Genomic DNA, 12175 nt, shown 5'->3' with positions numbered 1-12175 from the left:
AAGGCAAACGCTAACCTGCTAAATTATCACTCCAGCCCCCCATAATGTCTTTATTCTTTTAGTTGTCATAACTCTTTTTTTTTTTTTTTTTTTTTGGTTTTTGGGCCACACCCGGTAACGCTCAGGGGTTACTCCTGGCTATGCGCTCAGAAGTTGCTCCTGGCTTGGGGGACCATATGGGACACCGGGGGATCGAACCGCGGTCCGTCCAAGGCTAGCGCTGGCAAGGCAGGCACCTTACCTTTAGCGCCACCGCCCGGCCCCCCATCATAACTCTTTAAAAAAAATTTTTTTTTGGTTTTTGGGTCACACCTGGCAGTGCTCAGGGGTTACTCCTGGCTCTAGGCTCAGAAATCGCCCCAGGGGACCATATGAGATGCCGAGATTTGAACCAACATCCTTCTGCATGAAAGGCAAATGCCTTACCTCCATACTATCTCTCCGGCCTCAACTCTTAAAATTTTAATAAAATTTATTCTTTAATTGAATGAAAAAAATTTAATATTTAGCAAGAGGAGAGAGAGTTCAGGGGTAAAGCACTTGCCTTGCAAGCCACTGACCTGGGTTCAATCCCGGGCATGTCATATGGCCTCCGCCCAAGCACCACCAGGAATGATCTCTGATCATCGATCTAGGATTAAGCTCTAAGCACAACCTCCAGCTTTAGAAAATAATTGGAGTTACATTCTCAACAACCCCTAAAAGTGATTAAGTCAGAGTTTTATAGAGCTAATGAAAACGAAATGATGAGTAATGAGAAAAGAATACTTAGAAAATATTTTAATAAATAAATTCTGAGTTTAGAATAAAAGGAGCCTCTGATAGATAACAAAATTATAGGAGTAGATTCGAGGTCTATTATAAGTGTAATATAAATCTCAATGTGACAGAAGAAAGCAGTTAGAGCTGAAATTAATAGAAAAAACTATTAAAGAAAGATCTAATTCTAGAGGTCATAAAAGGTTTCACTACAAAGTAGGCAAATGTTGTTGTTGTTGTTTTGAGGTCACATCCGGGAGTGTGCAGAATGTACTTCTAGTGCATTTCTTGGAGATAGCTCTTTGTGTTATTGAGAGATCACAAAAGCCAAGGGTTCATCCCAGGCCTTCCACATGCGAACCATGCATACTAGACCTTTGAGTTATCTTCCCAGCCCTGAAAAAAATTATTAAAAATTCTAAGCTAGGGGCCGGGAAGGTGGCGCTAGAGGTAAAGTGTCTGCCTTGCAAGCACTAGCATAGGACGGACCGTGGTTTGATCCCCCGGTGTCCCATATGGTCCCCCCAAGCCAGGGGCGATTTCTGAGCGCATAGCCAGGAGTAACCCCTGTGGCCCCCCCAAAAAAAATTCTAAGCTAATGACATCTTTTATTTAATATTTTGGAGGTTGGGGGCCACATTCAACTGTGCTCAGGGCTTAATTCTGACTCTATGTCCAGGAATCACTCCAAGTGGGATTTCAGGAATCATATGTGGTGCTGGGGATTGAACCCAGGTTGGCTACAGCAAAGTAACCCTATCTGCTATACTATTTTTCCAAGTCCCCGTGACAATTTTTTTTAAATAACATGTAACATATCTTGTGAACATCCATGCAGGAGATTGAAGTAATGAGTTATAAAAGAAATGCATCAGACTGATGTCAACCTTCTCCACAAAACTAAGGAACAAAAGATACTAGGCTGAGTTGAGAGGAAAGGAAAGAGAATGTCCTCAGAAATTTAATTCACCGTTAAATTCACCTGAAACTAAGTGACACATTCTCAGACCTGCAGGGATTCAGTATAATACCAAAGCAGGAAATTCACTCAACACTGTATTCTATAGTAGTGGTTTTTAAACACTGGCTGAGGATCAAAAATAATTCACAGGAACAAGAAGGTTGAAAATCACTGGACTATCCACTAAAGTGGTCACTGTGGCCACCATGTTGATAAAGAGCAGCTAATTGCTTGTTTAATTTCATTTTCTGCTTATTTAAATTTAAATATCCAGTTCTGATCTACAAAAGTGAACTTACAAGTGACAAGAGGCAGAAAAGTGCCTGGGGGGTTGGAACACTGCACTCATAAAACCCTATCACAAATAGTATTAAAATTTCAGTTCTTCGAAAGAAAGAGAGAAGGAAAGAGAAAAATTTTTTAAAAAAAGATAAAGAGAAGAGAAAAGAAAAAAAATAATGTAATGGGTGGGACCAAGTGAAATAGCACAAGGATTAGAGTGAATATTTTGCATGTGTAGGACCCAGATGCAATCTTGGGCGCCACAGTTTTCTCTGAGCATCTTTAAGTGTAGCCTGGAGACCCCCAAATACCAGTAAATAGCATAACAAAACCTAAGTAGCACCAGCCACATCCTTGGCCATCAAATTGATCCATCCCAGCCAAGTTTCACTGAAGTAGTCCTAGGACTTGGAGTAGCTCCAGGAAATACTGTTCGGGAGGTCCTAAAATAAAATAAAATTAAGCTAAATCAAATGTGAGACAGGTATAGATATTCCTAAGAAAAGCAGGAGGAATTATGGTAGAAACATCCCTAAATTAAAATATCATATTGCTATAATATGATATCCATTTTCTATAAAATATGAAAATAATATATACTGTAACAACTCTGAACTTAAAGTGTTCGAAGGAATTTTCTTTCGACTATAATCTGTTTCAAAGGTGTAGAAAAAATTCTAATGTATTTTAGGAAAAAAAATGATCACAAATGTTTATAATAAAAAGTACTTAGAGAATACCCTTAGCTATTCAGAGCCACACACTCCTGTGAGTTCTACAGAGCTGAGATCTTACAAAAGTATTTTATAGTTGGCTGCATCAACCAATACAAATCTGGAGACCAATCTGGAAGGAAATGATTAATGACTGTTGCTGTCTAAGGAAGTTTAAAAGTAACCATACGCATATCAGAATCAGTGTTAATGCAACAATTGTTATTAAATGCAACTGAGTTGTAGATGCTGTTTTTGGCTTAAATCCATAGTCTGAGCAGGATTTAGAAACATTGTAGGTATTTAGGATTTAGTACCGTTGGAATAAATCAGTGTTACCCTATTCCCTTACACAGGAAACACTGCAAACTAAAGAAATATTTATTCTTCCACTCACACTTGCCCCTTGTACTAAGGACTTTAAAAGCAAAGCTAGAAAGACAAGGAAAAAATGATAGCGTTTATATCTGCAGAACAAAGATTATGCAAACTGCCAGCATGCCTTTGTTTTTGTTTTCAGCATGGTTATCATAAAACAAAAACAAAAAAGATAACTTCTACATCTGAAGCCTGATTATGTGAAAACAGACCTGAATATTTCCTCCGCTTTCAATAAGGCAGTAGACACCCTTCATTTCACTTATCTGTAAGGTACTTACTTGCTGATATGAACTATTTGCAAATCCTGTATGAGAGTTTGACACGGTCTATCTAAAGAAGCTATTTCCTGATTTACTCTAGAAGCCTATAACGTTTTCCAAAAATCAAATAAAGCACTGAAAAAAAAATTCCCATATTCTACACACTCCTGAAGCTAAAAAAAGAAAGACATCAGAGCTGATACATTTAGTATTCTAACCTCTCCAAACTATTTACCTTAATTTTTTTTTAAGTTACCATCCTGGGCACCAATTATAAACAAAATATCTGGCAATTGTCATAATTTTAATAAAAATAAGTAGCTCCCCCCCATCATTCCAATCCCAAATAAACTGTTAACGGTTTAATGTATATTCTTTCTTCTTCCAGGCTTACACAAACATATATACAGGGGCAAGGGGATTTTGCTTCTTTGGGAAGTTTTTGTTCATTATTGGAGGACTTTTTCTACCTGTGCCTGGGATCCTGGAGGCCTCTACTGATGATACTTTGCCCTGTGGTTCAGGCTTGATGGTTAAAGGCCCAGGAGAGGGGTGCTAGGGGCTATGAAGTCAGGGATTGAATTTGGGACCTTGTATCTGCATAGTAGGTGCTCTATCCTTCGGTTGAGTTTTTTCTTTTTTAAGCCTCAAAAAAGGAAATTATATATACTAATGTGTAACATCCTTTTCAGTCTTAAAAATATGTCCTAGATACTTTCTAAGCCCACATATACAGATCCAATACTTCCTTTTTAAGGAGTGCAAAATAGTCCATAAAACAAATAATCTGATCATACCATCACCTCACCTTTCCCAACACATGAACATTTAGGATGGATCATTGTACATATATATTATGTCCTTTGATTTCAGTAATATATTTCTAAATGTGGATCTTCATTTATCATTCATTTAACCATTGCTTTGCCTTTCCCAAGTCTTGGAAAATTAATATAGATCCTTGTGACATATACTTTGTGTCCTTTCATTTCAGTAAACCATTCAAAGCAATAGGATTTCAGGGTCAAATAAAACTTTTTTTTTTTGGTTTTGGGGTCACACCCGGAGGTGCTCAGGGGTTACTGCTGGCTCTGTGCTCAGAAATCACTCCTGTCTGGCTCGGGGGACTACATGAGGTGATGGGATTCGAACCACCATTCATACTGGGTTGGCTGCGTGCAAGGGAAATGTCCTACCACTGTGCTATCTCTTCGTCCTCAAATGAAACATTTTTAACTGTTTAAAATTTTATATCTAAACAAAATTAATTTGGGAATTTTCAGAATATTTGTTCCCTTCTTCATTGCACAAAATTTGGACATAAACCTTTGGCACATTTTATTTTTAAAAGCACACACATTATGTAAAAAAAAAATGCTCCTGTCATTTAAGCTCATGTAGTTATAAATAAATAAATGCTTAAGTTATGGCTGTGATGTCCAGCATTAAATCACTGTGAAAATCTTATGCCATGGTTTATGAAAGTAGTAATTCATTGCAGAAACTCCACCCCCACAGCCATGTGGCAGCACTGAAGTGGCAGCTCTCGCAGCCTGTGACTCCCTCCACTGAATGACAATATACAAGCAGGACCTTAATATTTTCTAATTGTCAACAGTTAATCCTAAACGGGGGAGCACAGAGAGGTAAGATAAGAGAAAAGGAACAGAGAATAAACTGATCACCATTATGAATCTCTAATGTCCACAAAGTAAATGTAGTATAAGGAATATTTCTACTTGAGTATCCCAGAGACATTGTCTCATAGAAATGAAAATCTATAACCAATAGGTTTCGATGTTACACTCACCTTCCCAAAATATATTCTTCGCAGATTTTTCAAACTATTTGTGGAATCCCACTTTACTTCCAATTCAGTCTGACTGCAAACTTTTTTTAAGTTCTAAAGAAATGAACTGGGGCCGGGCGGTGGTGCTGGAGGTAAGGTGCCTGCCTTACCTGCGCTAGCCTAGGAGATGGACCGCGGTTCGATCCCCCGGCGTCCCATATGGTCCCCCAAGCCAGGAGCGACTTCTGAGCGCATAGCCAGGAGTAACCCCTGAGCGTCACCGGGTGTGGCCCAAAAACCAAAAAAAAAAAAAAAAAAAAAAAAAAGAAATGAACTAACCAATGAAACTCCCTAAAAATGTAATCTCAGACTCCTCCGTATAGTCTAAAGACCGGAGCACCAACAGCGATTGTTAAGACACAGCAAGTTTGATACAGAAGTATGTGACATGCAATTAATCTCCATTCATACCCTTCTCTGCTTGTCAGCAAACAAAGGTTCTGCTTTGGAAGGAGATCTGAAGACTTCAATTAAAAACAGTCAGCTAACAAGAAAATAATCTAAGCTAAAAGAAGGTGGCAGGTGCAGAAATGAGTTGTTTACCAAACTGTCAGTGTTGAACCAAAAAGAACTGCACATCAAAAAATGTTGATGGAGTGGAATGCACTTACAAGCCTCTGAGAAGAAAAAGGCGAATTCTACCAAGGCCACTTGCAAAACGGAAATAGAGCTTAATAAGCTTGTAAATGAGGTTTCCTCTCATCAAATGGCAGACACCAATGAAAAGGATTGAGTCCAACTTTTGTTTTTTTTTTTTAATTTGGGCCACACCTAATCTATGCTCAGGAGTGATCCCTGGCAGTATTCAAGGGACCATATGGCATGGGGTGCCAGGAATTGAACCAGGTGGCCTACATTCAAGGTTTTTACCCCAGAATGAAACCATCTTTAAAAGCACCAGGAGAATTAAACATTTTGCGAGTTTCTTCCCACCTTCCAGCTTTCTCTACACATCAAATACTGATTGAATTAAAGGCCAGTGGGTTAGTACAAGGCTGAGAAACCTGCCTTTTATAAAGTTGACCCTGGTTTTTATCTGATCCTCTAAGAGCACTACCATCATGTACCACTAGGTGTGGTTCCAAGAACAAAACAAGTAGTTTCAAATATTTCAGCTGAAATGCAGGGTATGGGACCAGAGCAATAATACAGCAGGTAGAGAGCTTGCCTTGCACATAACAGATCCAGGTTTGATCCCCAGAACCACATAGAACCCCTAGAATTGTTTCCTCAACACAGAGCCAGGAGTAAGCTTTAAGCACTGTCAGGTTTAACCCCAAATCCCATACCTCCGTCCCCCACCCTAAAAAAAAAAAAAAAAAAAAAACGGAAAGAAATGATAGGTTACTTCTTTGGAGATTGTTTTTAATTCACAAGAGTAGAGATTTCCTCAGATCATTAGTGATTTTTGGAAACTTCCAAAGAAATACCTCGTTGACAACTTTCACATCGAAACAGTCCAGAATGGAAACAGTGCTATAAACAGCCCAAAAGGACCTGCCAACTATTTGATTAGGAGGTATTTATAGCAAGATAACAAGGTAATGCAGATATAAAACCAATTAAATCGAAAGAAACTGGAGGGGGGGGATACACAGTGCCAAAAGCATGACCTGCCCAAAGTGGGCCATCTGTTAAATATGTGTCAGAAATGTCACTTGAATGCCAAAAAAAAATCCTTAATTCCAAACCAATCAGCCTCCTCAGATCTCAGACTCCAGGCCTCCAGGAAGGTTATGGGAAAGTAAGTTGCAGTTGGCAGAAAAAGTGTGACTGGGAGCAAAGTCCTCTGACCAGTTGCACCATATCTGAGGGGTTGGAAGGATTGGGGGGGGGGGGTGTTTAGTTCAGGCAATCCACTTCCCCCAAAGCATGGCTGGGCTCTGGCTCAGTCACCTGCAAGAACTTTTCCCAAAAAAGGTCAATGAAATGTGCCTGACTGAGGACCAACCTGCCCTGCGGGGTAGACCCCAAAAGTCTGACAGGCCTGTAAGCAACTGCAGAAACTTGGGGACACCAGGCTTTGATCAAAGTGGCTCAGAAACCCCTGACAACCTCAGGGGCCTCTCAATAGGATGGAGAGGTCACCCCCTGGGGCTGGGGTAGAGGACCTGCTGCAGGGGGAGGGGGCTCCTAAGGAGAAAGACGCAGGGTACAAACTCAGAGGGCGGCCTACGGGCAGCCAGGGGTTCCCCACTTCCGACCCCATCGGCGGAGGCCCCCATGCGGGACGGAGAGCCCCGAGGAAGAAGGGGGCGCGGGCTGCAGGGCGCGCGGCCGGCGTTGGGAGGCGGGAACCCCGCGTCCCCGGGATGGATGCTCGAAGCCTGGAGGTGGTCCAGCGTGGCCTCGCCGGGGAGGGGGCCGGGGCGTTACCTTGCAGGAGCCAGCGGATCTCCTCGGGGAGCACGGCGGCCTGCATGGAGGCGGCGGGCGGGCGGGCGCGGGGAGCCGCCCCGGGGCACCTGCACCTCTGTCGCCGCCGCGGGCCGAGCCTCGGGGCGGGGCCGGGGGCGCGCTCAGGAAGTGGCGCGCGGCGGGCGGGGGCGCGCGAGGGCGCGTGGGGGGCACACCTGGGCGCGGGCACGAGACACCCCCTTCCCGGGGAGGGGTGCTCTGAGCTAGAGAGGGGGCGAAGGGGAGGTGAGAGCCAAAGCTGAGACCTCACTGGGCCTGGGAGGATATGGGGGGGGGGAGCAAGTGGAAGCCCCCCACCTCTGCACCCACAAAGCCTGAGCTCTGGGGCAAACCCCGGGCGGGGACCAGAGTGACACTCAGGCTCTGTAAGTAATGAAAACCTCCAAGATTGGGGAGTCTGAGTGCACAGCTGCATGGACATTGGGAGCCCCAAGTGTCCCTGGGGTGCTGCTGAAGGGATGGAGAGGAGGAATAGAATGGGTCATGGGAGCCAGAGGAGAGAGAGAGAAGGGACCCTGCCTTTTTGCTCTAAGAACTGGCAGGAGGAACGTGAAGGACAAGGTCACAGGGAAGTTCTTCATCCCTTCCTCCTATTCAAAGTACCACTCAAACGTCTCCAAGATTCAAAGTGACCATAGCACTGTGATGGGGTGAGAGGCTCCCACTGGAGAAACTGCTCAAGAGAGGGCAAGATCTTTGTGTTACTTCTCCAAACATCTGTACGGCTACATAACCTCAGGCAATGTTGTGTTGTTGTTGTTGTTGTGTTAGTCACCCTGATTTAATGACAGGGTTTCATAAATACAATATCTTAACACCGCATCTTTCACCAGAGTGTACACCTCCTCAGAGCTCTAGCCAACCTCCTTCCCACCAAGCACACACAAAACAACCTCCCTCCCAATGGTGAGCTTTAAAAAAAAAAAATTCAGTAAGCCCAGGACTATTGTACACCTGGCTATTGTACACAATGTTCATAAAAAGGGGGCCCTGGCTCTCAGGGAAGGAGGGAATGTTGGGGTCTGTGTGTGCTTAATGGAGCGTATGTCATCTGAGCCCAGCTGGATGCACGCCAGACTTGGAAGGGGCAGAGTACTTTCCAGGTGGAAGGACCAGAGTAAACAAAGATGGGAAAGCCTTCTGCTGGAGAGACTGTGCAGGGCACCCTTTCTTTCTGGAGGCAGGAGGGAAATGACAGTTGTCAGGAAACACTGAAGCTCTCACAAGACTGGAGCTCTAACCAGCAGGGACTGCCTCGAAGTCAGAGCACGGATTTTCCAACCCCACCAGATGCATTGTGGGAAGACATTGGCCAGTTTGAGTACTAAGCCCCTGGAGTAGAGGTGACCGACCTCACCTGGTTCACTGTACACTGTCCTTCTTTGAGCAAAGAGGGTTTCTGTGCTCAGAATGTGTGGGAAGGTGTGGGAGTAAGAAGAGAGAGGACACAAAGAGGAAGCACAAAGTGTGGTTTTAAGGCACCTGGAGGAAATGATGGTGGAACCCCAATGGTTGTGGTGAGCCAGTCAGGATGAATGTGCAGTGGCCATGCCTGCCTCCTAGCCTATACATCTTAGGGGTTGAGTCTGTTAAAAAGGATGATGCTCTGAGTCCTGATTTTACAGCTTCACGTCCTGCGATCTGAAGAGGAAAGGTGACCTGTCACACCCCACTCAGAAGAGGCACACACCACAAGGTAGAGTGCCCTCCTGAGAAAGAAATTATATGCCAAAAAGGCCCGCAAAAAGCAGTCAAAATCACTTGACCCTTTGCGTGGATTATTTGGACATAATTTCATAAGGGCTGTAACTATTTCTCTCTTTATTTTAAACCTTTATTAGAAATCAGGCCTTAGTAAATTCTTTCTACTAGAACAGCAATCAATCCAGCCAAAAGTCTCCCACTGTCAAAACTACCTTGGTGCCAAGAACTGGTTTTTCAACTTAGCTCATGAGTGAAGTAATTTTCACTTTTTGCTCTGTTTACCCAAAACAGAGTAATTTTCAGTTTTTTCTCTGTTTACTCTTACGAAGCAATTTTCAGTTTTCCTCTGTAATTTTCAGTGTTTCTCCGAAACTCTGAAACAGTCCACCCGAAAATTACCTTTTCCTTCTGTTTTACCCAAAACTAGCAAACCCAAAACAAACTGGCCTTTTCACCTTCAGTATCAGCTCTTTAATATGCTAATCTAAGCCAGGGTCTTTCCTTTCTTTCCCAGCCTCTTTGATGTCTAGAATTTGCATCTGCCTTCCAAGTCTCTAACCTTTAAAAACAGCTAGCTCAAAAAATAAATTTGTCTTTCGTTTCTGCTAACGAGAGTCCCCATGCAATCTGCGTGGTTTCATTCATTTCTACAACATATTTTCCGTCATTCGCCGTCCGTGTACCCACTTTCTCCCCGTGGGATTTTTCCCGAAACTCCACGAAGGATCTGTTTGCAGGCGCTGGCGTCTTGCGAACAGGTTTGGCCCGCAACAGTGACCTGGTTTTAGGATCACGGTACCCTCCTGCAAACTGTGTGGAGGTGTGAGGAGGCTGGCAGAAGTCTATGGCTTCTGCTGCTCTAGTCTTGCCTCAGAAAAGCTAACAATGTGCAAACTGTCTTCTGCAGGCTCCAGAGCAAAAGCAAGGTACATGGGACTCTTTTTTGGCGGGGGGGGGGGGGTAGGTACTCATATGTTATAAAACAAGGAAGGATACTCTAGTAACTTCATGATATTTCCTTGGGGGAACAAACCCAGTTGTTGCTTCTAGCTCTGCACTCAGGGATCATTTCTAACAGGCTCAGAGGACTACATGGGGTGTGGAAGATTGAATTGAATCCAGTTTGGCTGCATGCAAGGCGAATGCCCTACCCACTATATAATCTCTCAGACCCCAAATCTTTTTGTAATCTCCTATGGTCCTCAAAAGAGCAAGGGAAATCAAGTCTCTAACTGGATTTCATGCCAGCACTTGCCTTGGCCTAGCAATAGAAGACAATCTGACAACCCTCTCCCCTTTTCTTCAAGGAAATCTGTCAAAGGCTAATGAAGTCTCCAAGCTAATGAGTTGTTTGATAAAGAGCAATAAACCCAGGTCATCATACTGTCCTCCTCCTCACAGGGCTCCTACCTGTCATAGCTTAGTTAAACAGGGAAACAGCAACAACTTGTGGTTGCAGCTCTTTTACATCTAGTCCTGATTTTAGAGCGAGGGGCAGAGGGAGGCGCCGAGTTGGGTAGGCTGTGCAAAGTGACTGGCAGATTCCAATACAGCATTGTCATGTTGTATCAAGGTTCCTCGTTGTAGACAGAAACCTGCCTCCGCACATGAGCGCAGCCCCTCCTTAATCATCTGAGGACCCTGGTTCAGCAGTCAGTCTCACTCCTAATGACATTCTGTTAAATGGACAAATTCCTTTGAAGCCTTGTCCTTCTTTGAAATCCAATTTCTCAGGGAGCCAAATCTGATTGGGGGTAGCCATGGAAACCACACCAAGGAGTCTTCGAAGAGGTGGAGAAAGGCAAGACAAAATGTGATAGTCAAGACTCCTTTACTGCTCTGTCGGAAATATCAAAGGGATCTAGAGAGGTTGGCAGCAGACGAGTCCCTGCCTGGGTCCTGTTCTGTGTGGCTGGGTACCATGTGGCTGTCAGAGAAGTAAGCAGCCAGCTGTCTTCTGCATGCAGGCAGGGGGATGGCGCAGAATACACAAATGCCAGGTCTGTCTGCCTCCCTCTTCTTCCCTGCCCCCACCCCCAATTCCAGCAAGAGCTCAGCATCCCTTATTCTTAGCTGCCTGCCCCTTATAGGCAAACAAAAGAATGACAAGGTTAAAATACCAGGCCTTCCCAGATAAGAGGTCTTTTGGAGCAGAGGCCAAGAAATTAATCTGAAATTCCTTGTAATTAGATAAGATAAGGGTATCTAAAAAAGATGCAGAGCAGGAACCTGAGACTACAACACAACATGCAGAAATACACTGTTTAATCCACGGGGACCCCTCACACACTGTCAGCTGACAGAAGACACCGAGAAAGAGCCTGGCCCACGCCAGCTTCGGAGCCGCCTGGAGATACTGTCGACATGTTCTCATGCCAGGTGGGCGCTCACTAAATATTCATCTATGGGGTGTCCAGAGGGCTCAGTCAAGGAAGAAACAAAAGCATCTGGCGCCCAAAATGGCACAGAGTAGGAACAATTGCAAGCCAAGCAGGAGCCGGCTGGCGCTGCTCTATCCTGGGTACCCTGGGTCTGGAGAAGGAATTGCAAAGGGCAGGCTTAGGGACTTTCTTCCAAGCTGGTTATTGAACCCTGGATGCTCGGCCATGACACACGCTGTGGATCTGACATTTGCCCTGTGGATGTGCAACCATGGCATCCTGGCCCCTCGGTCCCAACCCTATCAGCGGTCTTATTGACTCTTTTATTGACGATGCAGAGGCCTAATGAGGACAAGAGCTACGCACTTCATTAAGGACTGGGGAAAGAGAGAGGATGCGTCCTGCTGGCGCCAAGTATCCAGATTCTGCATGCTCTGTGAGGCCCTGGAAACCAAGTCTTATGCCAC

The 12175-nt window shown here is 44.2% G+C and overlaps 1 protein-coding gene across 1 annotated transcript in view; it reads right to left on the bottom strand.

The window, feature by feature from the left end:
- SKAP1 (src kinase associated phosphoprotein 1) overlaps positions 1-11693 on the bottom strand; it is a 333115-nt gene extending 321422 nt beyond the window's left edge. The window contains exons 1-3 of the mRNA XM_049766353.1: positions 11658-11693; positions 10011-10137; positions 7582-7826 (exon numbers count right to left, since the gene is read on the bottom strand). Of these exons, the coding sequence (XP_049622310.1) occupies positions 7582-7826; positions 10011-10137; positions 11658-11693 (408 nt within the window). The remainder of the gene's footprint in view (positions 1-7581; positions 7827-10010; positions 10138-11657) is intronic.
- Positions 11694-12175: the final 482 nt, after the last annotated feature.

This window comes from Suncus etruscus, chromosome 1 (genome assembly GCF_024139225.1).
Source record: "Suncus etruscus isolate mSunEtr1 chromosome 1, mSunEtr1.pri.cur, whole genome shotgun sequence".
NCBI classification, from domain to species: domain Eukaryota; kingdom Metazoa; phylum Chordata; class Mammalia; order Eulipotyphla; family Soricidae; genus Suncus; species Suncus etruscus.
The sequence above is the reverse complement of the archived record's forward strand: the minus strand, read 5'-3'. Positions and strand labels throughout refer to the sequence as shown.